The sequence below is a fragment of the Taudactylus pleione genome, unplaced genomic scaffold (genome assembly GCF_031769625.1).
Source record: "Taudactylus pleione unplaced genomic scaffold, aTauple2 ptg000334l, whole genome shotgun sequence".
In the NCBI taxonomy this organism is placed as follows: Eukaryota; Metazoa; Chordata; class Amphibia; order Anura; family Myobatrachidae; genus Taudactylus; species Taudactylus pleione.
In genome coordinates, this window is record NW_028284735.1 from 4,121,203 (window position 1) to 4,142,523 (window position 21,321).

The window sequence follows — 21,321 nt, forward strand, 5'->3', positions numbered from 1 at the left end:
AAATATTACTTTAGTCTATGATACTTTGCTACACTGATTATCAGTATTGAAACATTTATATACTTGTGCCGCATTGTTCTATTCATTTTATTTTTACTAAATGACTGTATACATACTGTGAGTAACACTGTTGTATCACAGCTATATGTTTTATGTGTATACCCAGGAGCATCGGTTTAGTTCAATCTGGATGTGATCTTTTGAATTAATAAAATATCCATATTCATTTATAAATACTCAGATTAATTTCAGTATCCCATATACTCTCCCAAATTCTTTTGATTTTTATAAAACAACATGGTTTTTTTTTTTTTTTTAAATAAATTGTGTCAATTATTTATGCATTTAATTATAGCCCGAGCATTTGAAACCAGTCTCACAACAAGTCAAACCAGTCTGACGTCTACTTGATTAACTATGTTTCTTTCAACCTATTTTCTTAGCTGCAAACTGTATTGATGACTGGAAACACTAGAGCTGTGAGTATGATTCAGTAGTGTAGTTCTGAAATTACTAAAATATCTTTATAATAGATAATCTATCAGCTTTGTGCAAACTAGATTTATATAGAGAGATATACAGATTAAATATACAATAACATCTCATTATTGTATCTCTTTCTCTTCTGCAGGCATAATGAACTTCCCACTAAAATATAAATATTATCTGATCATAGTGTTTGCAGTTTGTATCCTCTTCAGCATCATTGGTCATCGAAAATTAAATAAGGTAAGACTATATATATTTTTTAGAACTGATGAATATAGGCTTCTAATGTTTTCATTATCTCAAAAGTAGAGAAGATCTTGGGAAAAAGAAATGGGAAAAAGAAACACTGAATGATTTATTTATTACTAAATATGTGAGAATCTAATTATATATATACATATATATATATATATATATATATATATATATATATATATATATATAAAATCTATAAATATATATAATTTGATATGTAGTAATGGGATGAAACACAACTAATTAGTATCCCTACTTTGGCACCGATGCAGTATGCACCTAGTTATGCAACATGCATGGATTGGACTACTGGAGATGGGTGCACTTCCTGAGGGTAGGTAATGTGGATGGATATACATTGCTACATACTCACATGCAAAAACAAGATCTTTTGCAGTATGGAATTAATGCAATGAATTACATGGGGAAAGATAAACATTCCCCGTTATCAGGTAGGGCTAACAGCTTTGTTCTCCCTATAAAAGTATATATATAATATGCAGTACATTTTTCAGTCTAGGGAGCTTTTGTAATAGGGTGCAAGCTTGTGCCGCTGTGGGAAACATGTGAGTGTTCCCATATTTTAGAAATGGCAACACCAAGCTGGTTTTGATTTTAAAATGATTGACACTTTAAACATACAGGAACACTCACATGTATTCCTGCAGTGGCACAAGCTTGCACCCTATTACATACCCCCAGTACTTTAACCAATGCAATATAAACATGCACAATGCATAATAGCACTAAAGGCAAAGACTGCCCTTTCAGCAATAATTCTTTTATAACAAATATTTAAAGTTGAAGTTACTCCAGAAGGTAATTGTAAGCTGGTTGTATGCAGCACCTTGAAGTTACATTTTCATTGTCTACGTTTGTTTTTATTTGGACATGCAAACCTGCAAACTAGATTGAAGAAATTAACTTTGAGCATACTGCGCTTGTAACATGAGCTGCTGTCTCTAGAAGGTATTCAGCCTTTTTCATTGTAAAATTACTAGGTGGGTGAGGTACAGTTCTAACAAATGTAGGGTTGGGGGAGAGGGTGGTTTGCAATATTTGTGTGGCCGAAGTAATGTAAATACTGCAAATGATACAAAATGGTTGATATGTTAGTTTATTGCTAATATTTGATGTGAGACACACTGCTACAGTAATATATAATTTCCAGTGGATTCCTTCAGGGAGTAACTTTTTAAATAATATAATATTAATATAATATTAATAATAAACCCCCCATATAATGTATGGGACTATAGAGATAGCAGGTAATTTCTTTAGGGAACCCCTTTAGTTAATGTAAGTGAGCTATATATTTCTATGTTGCATGTGCCATTACCTGTGGTCTTTGACTCACCAGGTGTGGATTTGTGCACAGTGTTAGGCAGAAGCAGCATCAGGCACTAATAAATGTCTTTCAGGTAGTTGGTTTAACTCAGCCCTTACATGTGAGGTCAGCCGGCTCTGACAATCCTTGTGCAGCTGCCTTGTGTCCTGCCAATGGTCTTTCTGGCTATTACAGTCCTGTAGTAATGCAGCCCAGGAGGTGTTTCTGCAGATATGTGTTGTTTGTGTGTAGAGCAAAGGATTGTCTCTCTGACTGGAGAGGGTGTTTGACACCTGTGCTGTTCAGTGTTCAGAAAAGTGTTGGAGGGTTCAGTTCTAACAGGCTCTCCCAGGGCATTTCAGTGGTAGCCTTTATCAAGGATGTGGGTGTCAGTGTGCTTACTGGTTTAAATGGACGGGATGACTTCCTGGTATGTGGTCCCACCTCTTGTTATGGTGCCGTGAAAGGTCATTAGATCTACCAATCACTAAGGTGTTTGTTAGGGATGCCAGGAATTGGTGGGAGTGTGTACAGCCAGCACTTTGCTAATAGGTTCATATGGGGACCCTGTTGTCAAGGTAACTGTAGTGATGCACCTACAGTATGAGGTGGTAAGTCCTGATCTGAGAAATAAATGAATGGTCCCATACTATTGCTAAGGTGATTATGGCACGGTCTGTCTGCTAGGTTGACGTGGACAGCGGGTGTTTAGCAATGTGATATGATAATTAGGAATTATGATAGGTAGATAATGGGTGATGGGTCATGTCTTAGGAATCGATGGCTTTAAGTATTGGTGATTTTGGTGATGAAGGTTACATGTGTTAGGATAGGATTTGGCTGATGGCAAGGTTGGCAGAGGGTTGAGGGATGAAAGTGGGTGAGTGTAGAAAATATAAAATATCAAAAACACATTTCTCTAAAGTTTAGATGCTGCTAGTAGCAGTGAAATAGTCAAATGAATATAAATGTGTAGGGCCTTCCCCAAATTAACCAGCTAGGATCTCTGAGCCTGCTCTGGTATTGGAAAGCGGGGTGAACAAATGGAAGCTGGTTCCCCCTATTTTCCAATGACCAGCACAGAGTTGAACCAGCCGGGGGGATAACACTATATCAGGGAGAATCACAACATGGCATAACTCTGCCATAACATTAACCAGTCTCGAACTGGTCAGCCCACTCCCCCCCCCCTCAAAAAAAATGGGGTCCTCCCCTACCGAGGGACAACCACACTTGGTTGAAAGCCCCCCGGCTCTTCCCCGCTTCCATGGTGGCAGTGGGTGCGGGGCTAATAGTGAGTAAATTGTTAATATTGCTCTTTATAGGTGGCCTAAAGTCTCAGGAAGCCTGCCCCGGCATGATGGCACTTATGGAACACCAAGTGCCAAAACTCCAAGTGCCAGCATGTCCAGATATTAAGGGCTTGCTGGCTCTTGTAGTCTGCCTGTAAAAAAATATTAAAATAACATGACACACACACACCAAATATTATATATATTTATGAAAAAAATCTCTGCCACACATCCCTCTTTCACCAATTTATTACTTGCAAAATGCAGGGATCACGTCATCTTTGTTCCATATACAGTAGTATACGAACAGTTGGCAAAATAGAAAAATTTTGACAGTCCAGCCTGCTGCACAATGTGTAGCAGACCCACAGCACACTGTGACCAGTTTACTCTTGCAGGTTTTTAGAAGTGGAGATGTTGCCCATAGCAACCAATCAGATTCTAGCTATTATCTTCTAAAAGGTACTGGATAAATGTTAAGTAGAATCTGATTGGTTGCTATAGGCAACATCTCCACTTCTAAAAAACTTCACTTAAGTAAATATAGCCCCATGTCACTCCATAGAAATGAATGAGGAAGAGCGGACTCAGGGCCTGATTCAGACCCGTTCGCTAGATGCATACGCTCGCTCCCAGTGTATGCATATTCGGGTAAGTGATGGCAAGGCAGGCGATCGCATGGCAAGGCATAAGCATGCCCACTATGTCTTGGTGTGCGATCGCGGTGTGTATGCAGATGCCCACCAGCCTGTCTTTAGACGCCGACTAGTGCACGTCATCTCCAGCAAGTGTACGTAACCATCCGTACATCGCGTTCCATCGGAAGTGAACGTAGCACTTGAGGGTGACTATACCCTACCACAAGCACTGCAAGCACTTCAGTGTGTAATTCAACCAGGTGACGTGTACTATGACGCTGCCTGTTAATAATGCATGTCTCTGAAACAGCGTTAAGAGGTTCAGGCACACCTGCGTTTGCACCTCCACTCCCCCGTTTCCAGCGGCCTGCCCCTGTTTCCTCCCACAAACGGCTTGACCTGTCACTCATACAGCTGGGCTGTCTATGCTGGGCAAGCGAATGCTTCCCAATCGCTCGGACTAGTTTGCGCATGCGCACATTGCAAAACATCGCTCGCTCCAAGCGATCGCTTGCTAGCCAACGGGTCTGAATCAGGCCCTCTGGCAGAGCAACCATTACATAGCTCTTTACAGTGTAATTTATTATGTTAATGTGAGAATGTCAACATGGTTGTAATGTCAACACTGAACAAGTCAACATGTTCATAATAGAGATGAGCGGTTCGGATTCCTTGGAATCCGAACCCACCCAAAAATTGCGAATCCGAGTCAATCCTAGCGACAGCTCAGTTCTCCTTATCTGACTCTGATTTCACTTCTAGGCAAAATGTCATCCTCATGGCGTCGGATTCTCACGGGCTTTGGATTCTATATAAGGTGCCGTGGACGGGACTCTGCGTCATTTCTTTGCCAAGCATGCTGATGTATGCTGTTCTTAATTCTGCTGTATAGGCTGTGCTGTGCCCAGACTCACAAGTGGCTGTGCTGCTTAGCGAATGCTTAGCGAATGTGCACGCTTCTGTATGCTATGTTGTACTCTGCTGTATATGCTCACAAGTCAAGTCACAAGTGACTGTGCTGCTTAGTCAATGTGTATAGGGATGCACACTGCTGTATGCTGTGCTGTACTCTGCTGTATTGGCAGTGCTGTGTCCACGAGAAAAACATTCACGTGCATATATAAGCCCTGTGACTCCACGCTGTTTGAATAGACCTGCGACATCAAAAAATCTAAAAAAGTAATTAAATAATTGTATCGTTGTACTGTTTGGTGCACTTTGTTCACGTGCATATATAAGCCCTGTGATTCAAGCCCACGCAGGAACAGAGCTGTGCCATCACAAAAATAAATTAGATAATTGGACTGTTTTTGCGCTTTGTATATATAAGGCAAGCCCTGTGGCTCCAGTCAACACAGGAATAGAGTTGTGACCAGGGGCGTTTTTATAATGGGTGGTGGGTGTGCGGTGCACATGGGCCCCTGTGTCCAGGGGGGGCCCACACTGCACACCCTGCACCCATAAAACTTACCTTTTCTGAGTCCCACGGCGGCTTCGGTGTCTGCACCTGTAAAAAAACAGCCGTGGCCATTTTCCCGTCATTTGTGCATGCATAGTACAGGGAAAATGGCCACTGCTGCCATTTTTCCGGTGACCTGTGCATGCGCTATAGACTCTGGTGCACAGTAGGACGGAGAGGGCCAGTGACGGAAACTGCACACGGGTCCCCTCTTCTCTAGAGACGCCACTGGCTGTGACATCAAAAATATAAATTGTACTGTTTGGGGCACTTTGTTCACGTGCATATAGATTAACCCTGTGTCTCGAGTCCATGAAGCAATAGCGCTGTGACATAAAAAAATTAATAGTATTGTATGTACTGTTTGGTGCGCTTTGTTCACATGCATAATTATAAGCCCTGTGGCTTGAGTCCACGTAGGAATAGAGCTGCGCCATCCAAAAAAATAAATTAAATAATAGTACTGTTTGGTTCGCTTTGATCACGTGCATATATAAGCCACGCAGTGATCTGTGAATCGAAAAATGGATAACATTCCATTTAGAGAAGGGCAACCATATACTGTCGCTGCAGCGGTTGCCACCAGTAATGATGGCAACGCTAGCCCTTCAACGACTTCAATACCTCCAGTGTAACGACACTTACAGATTTGTACAGATTTAAAGGGCTGTAAATTATAGGGATAAGCGGGTTCGGATTTATGAAATCCGAACACCCCCCCCCCCCCCCCGATCCGAGCCGGGAATACGGCTTGGGTTTTCCCGCCTGACTCGGATCTGAAATCGAGGTAAGATGTCATCATCCCGATGTCGGATCTTGCGGGTTTTGGATTCTATAAAAGGTCCCCACCTCTTTGGTCTGGCACTATTTCTATCCAAATCCGGACAACAACTGTCTTGCCATATGTACCATATGCAAAGGTGGAATAAGTAGGGGTAGGGACATTAACCACCTAGGAACATCCTCCCTTGCTGCTGCTGGGAGTCGTTCATCAGCCCAGAGAGGAAGTAGGAACACCACTACTTCTTTTACTAAGCAATTGACCCTCCAACAGTCCTCATAGAGGAGGATGAAGTACGACAACAGTCATCCTAAAAGCAAAGCGGATAACCAAGGCCTTGACTGCTATATTGGTGTTAGACGTGCGTCCGGTATCCGCTATTAGTGCAGTGAGATTTAGACAATTGATGGAGGTAGTGTGTCCCCGGTACCAAATCCGTCTAGATTCCACTTCACTAGGCAGGCGATACCAAGAATGTACAGAGACATCAGAAAAAGTGTCCTCAGTGTCCTAATAAATGCGGTTGTACCCAATTCCACTTAACCACGGACATGTGGACAAGTGGAACAGGGCAGACTATGGACTATATGACTGTGACATCCCACTGGGTAGATGTATCACCTTACGCAGCAACAACAGCGTCGTCATCAGTAGCAGCAGCTCATACGCCAGCTCGTTCCAAGGCAGGCTACGCTGTGTATTACCAGTTTCAGTAAGAGGCACACCGCCGACAACCTCTTAGAGAAACTGAGGCAAATCATCGCCCAATGGCTTACCCCACTTATACTCTCCTGGGGATTTGTGATAACTGACAATGCCACCAATATTGTGCGGGCATTACATCTGGGCAAATTCCAGCACGTCCCATGTTTTGCTCACACAATAAATTTGGTGGTGCAGAATTTTCTGAAACACAACAAGGACGTGCAGGAGAAGCTTTGGATGGGCCAAAAAATTGCTGGCCACTTTCGCCATTCAGCGACTGTGTGCCGAAGACTGGAGTGCACGCTAACAGTCTTGAACCTGCCCTGCCATCACCTGAAGCAAGAGGTTGTGACGCGGTGGAACTCATCCCTCTATATGCTTCAGAGGATGGAGGAGCAGCAGAAGGCCATTCAAGCCTATACATCCACCTATGACATAGGCAAAGGAGGGGGGTATGCACCTCACTCAAGCGCAGAGGAAAATTATTTCCATGTTGTGCAAGGTTCTCCAGCCCTTCGAACTTGCCACACATGAAGTCAGTTCAGACACTGCCAGTTTGAGTCAGATGCAGGGCAGACAGGAGCAAGTTTGGACATCTGGTCCGGACTGAAGGACCTGGCAACAATTTCTGACATGTCTACTGTCACTGCATATGATACTGTCACCATTGACAGAATGGTGGAGAATTACATCGGTGACAGAGGCAAATTGGAGGCCCCTGTACAAACTGGCTCTATTTTACCTAAGTTACCCCCCCCTCCAGTGTGTACTTCGAAAGAGTGTTTAGTGCAGCCGGGAACCTTGTCAGCGAAAGGCGTAGGAGGTTGCTTCCACAAAATGTGGAGAAGATGATGTTCATCAAAATTAATTATCAGTTCTTCCAGGGAGACCAGCCTCCAGAACGTACAGAGGAACCTGAGGTGGTGGTTTCCAGCAGGGACAAATTAATACTCTGTGAAGATGAGGATGTTCACAACACTGAAGAGGGTGAGGAATCGGGGATAAGGAGGATGAGGACGACCTCTTGCCTCCGTAGAGCCAGTTTGTGCAGGGACAGATTAATTGCCAGCTTGTTTTGTGGGGGCCCAAACGAACCAATCATTTCAGCCACAGTCGTGTGGCAGACCCTGGCGCTGAAATGATTGGTTTGTTAAAGTGTGCATGTCCTGTTTATACAACATAAGGGTGTGTGGGAGGGCCCAAGGACAATTCCATCTTGCTCCTCTTTTTTTTCTTTGCATTATGTACTGTTTGGGGCCTAGTTTTACAAACTGCCATCCTTTCTGCCACTGCAGTGTCACTACTAGATGGGCCACGTGTTTGTGCCGCCCACTTGTGTCGTTTAGCATTCTCATCCAGCTACCTCGGTGCAACCTTTTGACCTAAAAACAATATTGTAAGGTGTAAAGTGTTCAGAATAGACTGGAAATGAGTGGAAATTAATGTTATTGAGGTTAATAATAGCATAGGAGCAGAAAAACCCACAAATTCTGAGATTTTGCTGTTTTTATGCTTTTTTCCAAATAAATACAGATCCAAAACACAAAACCCAGAACCCAAAACATGGAAGGGTGGTTTTGGCAAAACCAATCCAGATCCATAACACGAAGAAAGATCCAGATCCAAAACCAAAACACAAAACAAGAAAAGTGGCCGGTGCACACCCCTAGTAAATTACATTGTTATTCCCATTTACCCTGTTGTCCAAAACCCTGCCACAATATTAACCTCAATATTTCCATCAACTAGGTATTTTTATGGTTTTTGATCGATGTTCAGCTTTCTTCTGTATACTAATACATCCAGACATCTTGACATGGTCATTGTCAACATAATATACCAAACCCATTCCTGTTCATACAAAAGGGGGATTTTCTATAGTATGTATTCACTATATACAAACTTAATATTCTACCAAAGGAAATGTCAAAGTCAAGACCAGGATCATAAAATGGTAAATTAAATCTGGGTATCACAGTGAGGGAGAGAACAAAGATGAAAATCATACATCATTCTCCTTTTCTCTCAAGGAAATTTTATATATTGAAAGCATTGGTAAAAAATATTTTGGTAGCAGTACTTGTAACTAAATTATAAATAGACAGTGGATGTGGAACAAGGCCTATTAGGTTGGAAATAGATAATAAAAATACTGTGACAATGACATTACTAGTAAGCTTTTTACAAATTGGTCAGAACCATCCTCTATCAACCTTCAATATCTTGGCCTTATATACAGTACATGATTATATTGTATAGGAAACTCTGGGGAGAAGGGACATTTTATGCTGAGTATGTAACTCCTGCTATATGACACATCTTAAGAATATCATCAAGACCATTTAAAAATTTTCACTGAAAATATTAGTTCCAAAGGTATTTTTGTGTGCTATATATGCTGTATACATGGCCACTACTCACATTAATTAAATCTAAGTAGAGATGAGTGGCTCAGATTTGATTTGGTTATTCCCATCAAGTTCAGAACTCAAAATGAATGAAAATGTATTTTATTTTCAGTAAGCTTGGATCTCATATATTTTTGGATTGCATATAATTTACTAGTTCAAGTACCCGGTGTTGCCTAGGTTTAAATCTTCAAGTTATTAAGTTTTATTATGTGATGTCATCCAAATCCATCCAGTTGAAGGCCCAGAACAAGCTCCCTGGGTCAAAGTTCTGTTCGGCGCACTCTGTCATGAGGTCCGACCCGGACCCCAACCACTCCATTAGGCATCCCAGATGAATTGCCACCCCTCTGTGAAATTTTCATCCAAATCCATCCAGTGGAAGGACCAGAACAGGCTTCCTGGGTCAAAGTTCTGCCCAGCATACCCGGGTCAAAATTCTGCCCAGCGTACACCAACAGGAGGTCCGACCGGGACCTCAACCCCCTAGTATGTCTTCTGGGATCCAATATTACCACTCTATGGAGTTTTCATCCAAATTCATCCAGTGGAAGGCTCAGAACAGGCTCCTTGGGTCAAAGATCTGCCCAGCATACCTCCCCAAAATCTGGCCAGGATCCAACTGGACCACCTCATATTGGTTTCATCCCAATCGGTGCAGGGGTGACTGAATGACGGTCAGACAAACAAACAGACCAATTAATTATATATATTGTGACACAGTCGGGATAGGGGTCCCCCTCCTGCGGTAGATGGACTCCCTCTTTACACACACAGCAGCCGAGGAAACGGGACACAAGTCTGGGGTTCTCGTACAAACTGATCGGTGTGAGTTTTTATTGTGCAATATCAACAATCAAAGAAACAAAACACAAAATAAACCTTAGCCCGGCTGGGCACTAACTAGACAACAAGAGCCCTCACTAACAGAACACTAAACCAATCTCCGTCCACAGTACCTTCTGGTTTGTAGCCAGCAGTGTCTCAGAGCAAGCTAACCTGCAGGCCTGCTCTCCCAGGTATGACACACTCAGCCCTAACTAGACCCAGCATATATTAGCTACTTCCAGGTGCAAGCCCTGATGAGCCTGCTACAAAGCTGAAAGGCCCAAGACCTGGAATGGCCTGTGGATGGAGCCCCTCCCTCTCCTCACATCCACACCCCCAGGACGCATTCCGGCTTTTCACAGAAGCCGACATTACTAGTCTGCTTTTCTAACAGACTTCTGGGGATTTTAAAAGACATAAGACAGGAATCTGGGACAAATATAGAAGCCATTCCACACTTCTCCAGTGCTTCTATCACATATCCCCCCCTTTGTTTCGACCTGTGGGGCGGATCAACTGCAGCCCCCAGACAATGGACAAAGCATCTGCATTGGCCAGCTGGCTTCCTAGCCTGTGTTATACTGTAAATTTGGCAGGGTCAGCATAATTACACATGAAGTGAAGGTGGAATGTCCAGATATCCCAGGTTTAGCAGACTAAAGGCAGCAGGACTGAAGGATCCAGTTTAGGTGTTGCCTCAATCAGTTGTCATCTAAGTAAGCTGCACCTGTAATCAGCCTTTAAGAATGTGTGCAGAGCACAGAATGTTGCTTCTGATGTTGATTAGCATCCAGAAGGGTGTGTGGGATATCGGGTCCACTGTTCCTGTGATATGAACTGATGCTGACTATTCCTGTGCAACTATGAGATGATGTGAACCTGTACTGCTTTAACATACTGTATGCTGTTTGGAGAACAGCCTAAATAACTTGAAATTGCAAGTCTGTTGTATGAAGCTGTAACCTGCCCGTGCTGGTAATAAAAAGGGTTGGACTTTTATCTGGTATATGTGAGAATATGCAAACTCCAGGGAGAATATACAAACTCCACACAGTTAGGGCTATAGTGGGAATCGAACCCATGACCTCAGTGCTGTACCATCTGTGCTGCATATATATATATATATATATATATATATATATATACAAATGAATACATACATACTATAAATTAAGATCTGAAGCCTGTTCTGAACACGTACATTGTTAATGTGTTTGTTTCCATGTATCCCTGTAGTGTGTCAGATCGGAGATCCATGCTCAAGTGATCAATGAGACTGTTCAATCAGTATCAGATATTCAAGTACAGATAAACCAAATATTTAATCATGTAGAGAGAAAAATTCCTAAAGTGACTTTTACCCATATGGACTACACAACAAGTGCTAAAAACAGCAAAGCCTTCATAAGAAACCCCAAAAAGAGTTATTGTGTTGGTGATCTACTGACAGTACAGATTGATGCATATGATTATCTGGGCAAGAAGAAAACATATGGAGGAGACTATTTAAGAGCAATAATTTCTAACTCAGATGGAAGAGCATCTGGTAGGATAGAAGACTGTAACAATGGCACATATTATGTTAATTTTACTGTATTTTGGGAAGGTAAAGTTGTGGTGACGGTCTATCTCATGCACCCAAGTGAAGCAGTCTCTGCAATCTGGAAGGCAAGAAACAGCTGGCATGGCTATGTAGACTACTTGGGCAGGTTCACAAGTCAAGGCAAGCAAGCAGAGACTAAGTGCGGGTTTGACCATCATGACCTCCTTGAAAAAGATTTCTGCGAGTATAAGGACGAGAGAGATGAAGAATATTTTTATTGTGTCAAACATCCTGATTTTTCCTGTGAGTCGTTTACAGACTATAAAAGCTGGATTACTTTTAAATCGCAGTTGACCAATCTGGAAGACAGCCTCTTTGTCAGGTATGTGACTTATTTCTATTTGTCAAAAATACTGTAAAATGTATATACTGTATAATGTCTTGCAAAACATGATATTAGTTCTTTTAACAAATAATCAATATTTGAAAATGAAAATGCAATTATGACTATACATGCTACTGTACATTTACATTTTGTTTGTTTGATCAAGGAGAGTCAACAAGGCATATAGATGAAGACACATGTTACTGTCTGATATTTCTTATAGGCAGGACATTGCAAAATCTTCTTAAAAGTTGTGTCAAACAAATATCTTGAAAAATGATGTAATTGTTTGTTTCATGTTACAATATGTCTTGTAAAAAAGTGCATGCTCACTATTAGTTCTCACCAGTTTCATTACAAGAGGTGAATGCTCTAACGAAGTTTCGGTTACTACCTACAGTAGCTTATCTCACAACACTTACATGTTAAATCAATCCCAGTTATCAATATCCAAATAATAACCTATAATGCAGATATGTAGTGCTTATACTAGCCACTTTCACCTGAATACGATATTCGCACAGAAAAATACATTATCCCTATACATTTGTTCAGGAAATCTGGAGAATATAGTTCTCATAATAGCAGTAGTTTGCTCAGATAATATAACTTCATGATCTTGTGGACTTTCTGACACTTGGAATGTGGATTCAATGCAATGAGAAACTTGATCCATGAATGTACCTGCAAATATGGACTATTTCCCATTTAGATGAACGCTAATTCCTGGAGTGTAGCTGAGGAGATATTTTGCGTTTTGATATTTTTATACATCCTTTACAATGTTTTAGATTTTGATTTAAACTAACCTTGATTTCATGCATCATATAGATTTCCTAACTAAGGCCTTCATTTTCACTGTGCCATGGTCGTCATGCCGTCAAGTAACTTTTACAATACTATTGTTCAAAGCTTGGTAGTCACATTTACTGTAGAACAACACATTAATGTTATTTTACCAACAGCCAGTTAATTTCTTCTTGTTGAGAATCCAGGATGTCTTGTTTTGTTATATAGAAATATGATTGATAATACTGTATAATTTCTGGTTTTAGATATGGGAAGCTACTTTACCATATTGAGTGATACATATCTTCTTGGCCTGTTTGGACAAACTCATCGGCTTATTGCTGTGAAATATTTTTCTCTTAAATTCAATCTCATAAGTGTGAACACCAAAGGGCAATGACTGTATTTGTAATCACAAGAGGATGGTGATCAATGATCAATATGAGTTTTATAAAACATATTGGTGGATTGTCATTACTCCACATACAAAATGTAAAGCTTCAGTGTCAATTTGTGCATCATTGCTTCCTGCCACAATTAATAATCTTAATGCAAATGCACTTTGTGAATCATCATGATGTGTTAAGAGTGCCACTGTTTAATAAGGTGTGGTGTCACATTCCATATTGATATTGTCACACTCCGCACTATTAAAACCATTTTCTTACTGCTCCAGTGCCTGTCCAGGATAGCACAGAGGTTCACTCATGCTGCACATCTATCCCGGCTGGTACTGAGGTCTGCCTGTGCTGTTCCTGTCCTGTCCGCTCAGTGTCCTGTTACTGAGCATGGAGGTGGCTCTCTGCAGCCTCTTGCTCACAACGTGTCTTCCCAGCATGATGGCACACAGGCTGCATGCCAGAGTTCCCTCCTAAACAACAGTATGGTCGCAACCATGTTGGACTCTGTCACCTTATACTCTTCCTCCACTCAGAGCGCTGCTCCTAGACCAGCTGATTGCAGCATCCAATCCCTGGAGATCCTCACCTATAAATTCCATTTTCAGACTGGCCTCTGTTGCCAGTACAATGTTGCTTATTGCTGAAGTTACAGCTCAGTACTGAGCTCCCAGGTACTCTGTATCTCTGTATCTGAACGGTCCCAGTCCGTTATATCCAGCTCCTATATCTGGTAAACAAGTCTCCCATACCATCTTGCACACCAGTCTGGTTTTTACAATTCATCTGATGCTTCCAACATTGGACTCATATTAAGTTCTTCAATTCATCAACATCAGTCCAAACCGATAAAGTTGATCAATTCATTAACATCGGATTCAAATCCATCAAGTTCTTCAAATCATCAACATCGGTCTCAAACCGACCCAGCTCTCAATCCGGCATCATCTGTCCCAATCCAATTCTGCTCATTCATTCAGTATTATCATCTCCAGTTTTCATTCCAACCTGCTGTTTAATAAAGAATTTCAATTCCTGTTCTTGCCTTCGGGCCCATCATCCTCTGCAGCTTATCTACCTCCTCACAGCAATACATGAGGATGTCCTGGCTCAAGTCATCCAGGTTTATTCACACTTCCCAAGTCTCCTCTTCAGCCTCACACGTCTGTTCCAGCCCAAACCAACCCTCAGGCATGACAGTTGGTACTGGCCCTATGGATCCAGCCGAGAATCAGGCACAAGCTGCTAGGTTTAAGTTTACACCTGATCTTGTTGCTCACCTAGAACACCAAGAGGCGGTGCATGGTCATGTGGTACAGTTCCTCCAAGAACTGATTTACCTGCTAGATAACATCCAAACCACTCTGAGAGGCTCAAGAGCTGCCACTTTATCCATTCAGATTTCTCTGGTTCCAGTTTCCTCAGTGGCACCTTGTCTGAACATTCCTACCCCTGCAAAATTTTATGGGAACCCCAGAAATTGCTGGGGCTTTTTAAATCAATGTGAAATACACTTTGGGCTTCAACCTAGCTATTTTCCTACAGACCATACCCGTGTGGCATATACTGCATCATAAACTGAGAAACAAAAAGACTGAGCGCTAATCAATGAATAGAATATTATAAATAATAGCAGCAAATTCACCCAATGGGCTTATGTCTGCCCACTACTAATATAGATATACCACAATAACACAATGGTGATGCGCTAATAAACAAATAAATAATATACTATGTAGTTCATGAAATGGCAGAAAAATTCTCAAAACACCACCTATATAATATTAATAATCTTTATAAAAAAAATGGAATACAGTAGATCAGTACATATAATCACATTTACACTTTTATAAATAATCACATTTATCCAATATAGAAAGACTCAAATACACTCCTGAGAATTACTGAGAAATATATAAAATATACTGCCTCTAACATGAAACACGCTCACGGTGGGCACTTCTGGTAAGTAGTGGGGGTCCGGTCGGTGTTTCACATGTGCAGCTGATAACCAAGGGAGTTTCCAATGCACAATCCCAAGCAAAGTGAGCTGTTCTGAGTCACAGCCGCTTGTATATATGTGCTGATGTAGCTTCCAGCTCCCTGCTTGAGACTCAAGGGCCCCATACATCAGCAACGGATTGCCGCGATCCTGTGATGCTGCAACCCGGCATCGCAGGCTCGCAGAAATCCCAACATGTTGGATTTTCCTGATATGACGATCGTGTTAAAAAAATAATCGTGATCGTCAAACTGGGGACATTTAACATGTAAAATTTCAGCGATCCTGCTACGGATTGCTGAACAGCAATAGTGGGCGGTCGGCATTTCATCAGTCACTGATGTATGGGCACCTTTAGGGGTATATGTATCAAAGCTTGATGTGAGATAAAATTGTGAGACATATATCACCAACCAATCATTTGTGTTTAACAAATGATAGTTTGGAGCTGATTGGTTGGTGATATATATTTCACAATTTTATCTCACATCAAGCTTTGATACATATGCCCCTTAGTCTATTAAGGCGGGTATCCACTACTAGATATACAAATGAGAGCATGATTATGACACTGCAATCGTGCTCTCGTTTGTATATCTAGTGATGTGCCTAGACTAAACGTTCACTCGTTCAGTCCAGGCACATCCATCATCCCTGCACATGCTGAACCTGACGGGATCGTCAGGTTGACCAGCATGTACGGGCAATGATAGATGTCGGAAGCAACCAGCGTGCACGTGCATCGCTGGTAGCTTCCGACCAAAACATGCCCGATTCATGCACGATTTGCAAGCGATTGCACGATAACTACATCGTTATCGTGCAATCGCTTGCTAAAATCGCCTAGTGGATACCCCCCTTCCACAGCACAAGATCCCAGTTTCAGTAATGTGGCAGCAAATCTACTGCAATATATAATTACTGGCAGGTAAATCTCTGACCGGTTTCGCTCCAATATAGGGGCCTTTTTCAAAGAGGAATCATATACAGGACAGGACATCCTTATATACCTGCTTCTTCATTCAATTATTTAACTTTGCAATCAACATATCATCCACACCTTTTGACCTAGGTGTGCTCAGATCAGCATTTCTCTTAATTTAGTCTTTTTGTGTCTAAATACTGGGATTCGAACCCCAGTCTCTCCATATATAAGGCATAGTATTTACCACTGCACCACCAGGGTATTACAATAATCAAATAGGAACAAGAGAGAAGGATCTGTATATGGTGCACAGCTGCATTATAAAATATAACTTTTACTTTATTATGATTAAAATGTTCGTATTTAGAGTATTTTTGAATTAAAATAGTGAAATATATGTGACATATTAAGTGAAAAAGTGCATATAAGTGTAAATGTGTATATTAAAATACACCGTGTGCCTGTATTCGGTCTTCTTATTTTGAGTATAAATCTTAGTCCTTTATCTTGGTTTGTATGAGATGAAACCATTTAATGTCTGTGAGATATGCATGGATTGATGGTAGTTATATAATAATAATAATAATAATAATAATAATAATAATAATTTTTTTTATATAGAGCTTTTCTGCCATAGGACTCAGTCACTTTACAGACATCACAAAACATGGTACATTGTACAAGGATTTGGTGTTGCAAAAGAATAGAAAACCACACCGAGATAATTAAAATCAACTGAAACCTAGAGAGCACAATAATCATATTGTGGGGTTGGTGCAGACATGTTGGGAAATAACTTCCATGGGTTATATATTCCACCCACAAAGGTACCAAATGAGGCATCTGTCTTGGGCGCACTACGTAGGATTACCCTGGGAGGAATAGGTTACGCCTAGAAGAGATGACACAAAATGGGTGGTTGCAATGTCCTCATGCTAGGACTAGGGTCCCAACATAATAGTCAGGTCCATGTATTTTTCATCCCATCCACGAGTGTACCAGGTGAGGCAGCCATGATGGGCGCACTACGAAGGTTACACTGTGGGTGATAAACCATACAAGGACCCAAGGAATATATTGGAAAACTGACACATGTGTGGCAGTATGATATACCCTTTGTGAATAGATCCACATATACATCCTGCCCATGGAAGATGCACTTCAGTGGATGTATAGCACACCGGAATAGCATACAGTGAGGTGGAAGTACATTTTACAGAACAGGGAATAGTAAATGCAGCAAACAGTGCTGTAGTTCGGGCATGAGATTTACGGGTGACTGAAACATTTGAAATATGAAATGCACTGAATGAATACATCCACGTGTTTGTTCATCCTGCCCAAGAAAGAACCATCCGAGGCTGCCATCTGGGGCGCACTGCGTAGGTTACATCTGGCAGGGTGTGCAAGTAGCGGAAGTATAATGTCCAGGTGGAGAAAAAATAAAAAAGAATAAAAGGTGACCTCATTTTAAGTTAAAACCATGTTATAAACTTAATCAGAAATTAAACAATGATAGAGTGATCTGCAAAAAGCAACAGCGTCTCCTTCGCTCGAGTTTGTGGGTTTATCGCATCAAGCAGTTTGTGGAGTTCGATTTGGCTGCAGCATGAGACAGCAGCCAAACCCAGTCTTAGGGGAGTGTAAATGAAGGTGGAGTGGCAGCATTCCTGTGTGTTCGTGAAATTGTTTAAATTTTGGTTAGAAAGTAGTCAAAAGTCCAAATCCAGTGCGAACTCCGATTCTAACTCCATGCTTCAGATGACATGCTTAAGATGCAGGCTACAGTGGCAGGCAAGCCTGTGTGTGCAGGCTTTAAAATGATTCCCTTTTGCAGGAGAGGCTAGGTCAGCTGGTACAGTGGGAGGGAACGTTTGAGCAGTTTATTCAACAAGCTAATTAATGGTGATTTACATATAAACACACTCCTTTATTGTCTTGTGTCTGTACAGACTTGTATTCTAAATCTGGATACAAAATTATATTGTGCAAGATGTTTTGGAACAATTGTAACTATCCATCATTCCTTAATAATATGCATACAGTTCACTATCTTTTATATGGGGATTTGACCTTCTAAATGTCTAATGATGTTAGAATGCAATTATATAATCAATGATGTATCCATATCCTACTATATTGATACCTTGTATGGCCTTTAATTAGTAAGGATATATTGTGTTAGCTGGTTTATTCACTCTTCTTCAGATACTATATAGCAGCATGTCAGTGTGTTTGTAACTAAACCAATTAATATTCACTGTATGCTTGGAAATCTATGCTTCTATATTGAACAGCACAGTGTGTAACTCCTGACACTTTCAGCCACCATACTGAGTGGCTGGTGTATTTTTGTTATTTACACAAATGGAAGATAAGTCCTTATCTCCTAAATTTGGATTTACAACATGTCGGCAGAACCCCGCAACCATTGAAATGTCAGTGTAAAAGGCAGTGTCAGAATTGTTTGTTTAATGCTGAGGAAGAGTGAATAAACCAGCTAACACAATATATTCTTACTAATTAAAGCCAATACAAGGTATCAATATAGTAGGATATGGATATATCATTCATTATATAATTACACTCTAACATCATTAGACAGTTATGAGGTCCAATCCCCATATAAAAGATAGTGAACTGTATGCATATTATTAAGGAATGATGGATAGTTCCAATTGTTGCAAAACATCTTGCACAATATAATTTTGTATCCAGATTTAGAATACAAGTCTGTACAGACACAGGGCCTGATTCAGACCCGCTCGCTAAATGCGATCGCTCGCATCCAGCTTAGGCAAATTTGTCAAAGTGACGGCATGGGAAGCGAACGCTCGCCAAGGCATAAGCACACCCACTTTGGCTGTGCGAGCGATCGCTCTGTGTATGCAGACACCCATTAGCGTATGTAGATGCCCACTAGCGCACGTCATCTCCAGGAAGTGTATTAAAACATTGGTACATCGAGCACCATCGGTAGTGATCGCAGCGCTTGTGGTTGCCTTACCCTGCCGCAAGCACTGCGAGGACTTCAGTGTAAAAAACAGACATGTGACATGTACTATTATGCTGCCTGTTAATTATGCACGCCTTAAAAACAGCATTGAAACACCGAGGCACGCCTGCGTTCGCACCTCCACACCCCTGTTATTAGTGTCCTGCCCCTGTTACCACCCACAAACGGCTTTTCCTGTCACTCATTTCACTGGGCTGTCTTTGCTGAGCGAGCGAGCGGCCTGCAATCGCACAATGTAGTGCCTGCAATCGCACAGCACGCGCAGAACGAAGCATGCGCATGCACGTTCGCAAACCATCAGGCTGTGGGTCTGAATCAGGCCCACAGACAATAAAGGAGTGTGTTTATATGTAAATCAATATAACTACCATCAATCCATGCATATCTCACAAACATTAAATGGTTTTGTCTCATACAAACCAAGATAAAGGACTAAGGCCCTCATTCAGACCCGGACGCAAGTGGCCGTTCGTACGTTCGGTGTACGTAAAAAATTATTTAAATTCAAGCGCTCGCTCGTATTTTCGCTTGCAGCCAAACATCCTCCCCAAACTCAAGCGACCCCTCCTCTAACTAACGAGCGTGCCAAATAGCGAGCGTACATCCCCGAAGTGGCTTGAAGGGAACGCACGCACTAGTACTACCCGGAAGTTGGACTGTCAGATTTCGATTAACTGCTCGTTTATTCTGCCTACCTCCCTCAATCGTATCATGCCAATCAATATATCAATTCTCTAAATTGTTTTTTTTTTTTTTTTTAACACAATGTAATAAACTTTATTCATGTCCATGTTTGTGTTTACCCGCAGAATACGTACGGCTTAAACATTCGCTTTTAATTGTCAAAATACATGTTAGCCCCAATTAAATAATTGTTCTATTTGTTTTTCTACCCGCATATTTCCCGGAGTTCATTTCTTTATTTAAATTTGCTTACGCATGTCACTGCATCAAGCCTATCATAAGTCTCAAGAGATTTCTGGCCCTGTCGAACACATGACTCATACACTAACCAATAGAATTGGTCCTGTTAATTACCCAAATACATTAGCCAATCAAAAAATTTTGGGGCACTTTATTAAAAATGATTTTTAGTAAAAACACCGTTGCCATCATGAGAGCCTCCGCATTCACCAGGCGCGAGCTGCTGGTGCTAACGGAGGTCATGGATAGGCGGATCACCAGCCAGCCTCCACCCATCACCAACCGCGAAAAGCGTTCCGCATATGCGGAGGTACGGGCCCGCCTGCGCTCCTTCGGCTAACGCCGCCAGATCGGGCAGCTGGAGCGCAGGTGGTCGGACCTGCAACGGCGGACGCCCCGCTTGCTGGCATGCTTTCGCATGCAGATCGCCGAAAGTAAGACTGTGGTTTTCATGTTTTTCTTTGTGGCCCTAACTGCGTGTGCATGTTTCCCTGTATTTCATATTTGTTCATTGTACTCATATCTGCATGGCCATGTTTTCCCTGTATTTCATATTTATTCATTGTACTCATATCTGCATGGCCATGTTTTCCCTGTATTTCATATTTATTCATTGTACTCATATCTGCATGGCCATGTTTTCCCTGTATTTCATATTTATTCATTGTACTCATATCTGCATGGCCATGTTTTCCCTGTATTTCATATTTATTCATTGTACTCATATCTGCATGGCCATGTTTTCCCTGTATTTCATATTTATTCATTGTACTCATATCTGCATGGCCATGTTTTCCCTGTATTTCATATTTATTCATTGTACTCATATCTGCATGGCCATGTTTTCCCTGTATTTCATATTTATTCATTGTACTCATATCTGCATGGTCCTTTTTTGGGGGGGCGGATTCGAAAATGGTGTTTTTCGCGGATTTGTGTTGAAACTAACCACATTTTGTTTCACATCTTTTAGGGGCCCAGCGAAGACTACGCCATCATCGTCCGGCCAGACGGCGCTCACGGCCACTCTCCCCAACCCCCAGCCAACACTCCACTACCACTAATTCCCCTATTCCCCACTCCTCCCCAGCCTTCCAAGACCCTCTGGCAGAAATTTCGGGGCTCCTTCCCCTCTGTCCCAATTCCCCCTCTCCTCC

At 41.6% G+C, this 21,321-nt stretch overlaps 1 protein-coding gene across 4 annotated transcripts in view; it reads left to right on the forward strand.

Annotated features, from left to right (window-relative positions):
- The window catches only part of LOC148508931 (NXPE family member 4-like), a 111,075-nt gene that overhangs the window by 8,370 nt on the left and 81,384 nt on the right, over window positions 1–21,321 (forward strand). For 2 of the 4 annotated variants that reach the window (XM_088443820.1, XM_088443821.1), the window contains 2 exons: window positions 632–729; window positions 11,419–12,107. In XM_088443820.1, coding sequence (XP_088299946.1) covers window positions 637–729; window positions 11,419–12,107 — 782 coding nt within the window. In that variant the 5' untranslated portion in view covers window positions 632–636. Of the gene's footprint in view, window positions 1–355; window positions 480–631; window positions 730–11,418; window positions 12,108–21,321 lie in introns of all 4 variants that reach the window. The other 2 variants (XM_088443818.1, XM_088443819.1) reach the window with 2 other exon arrangements.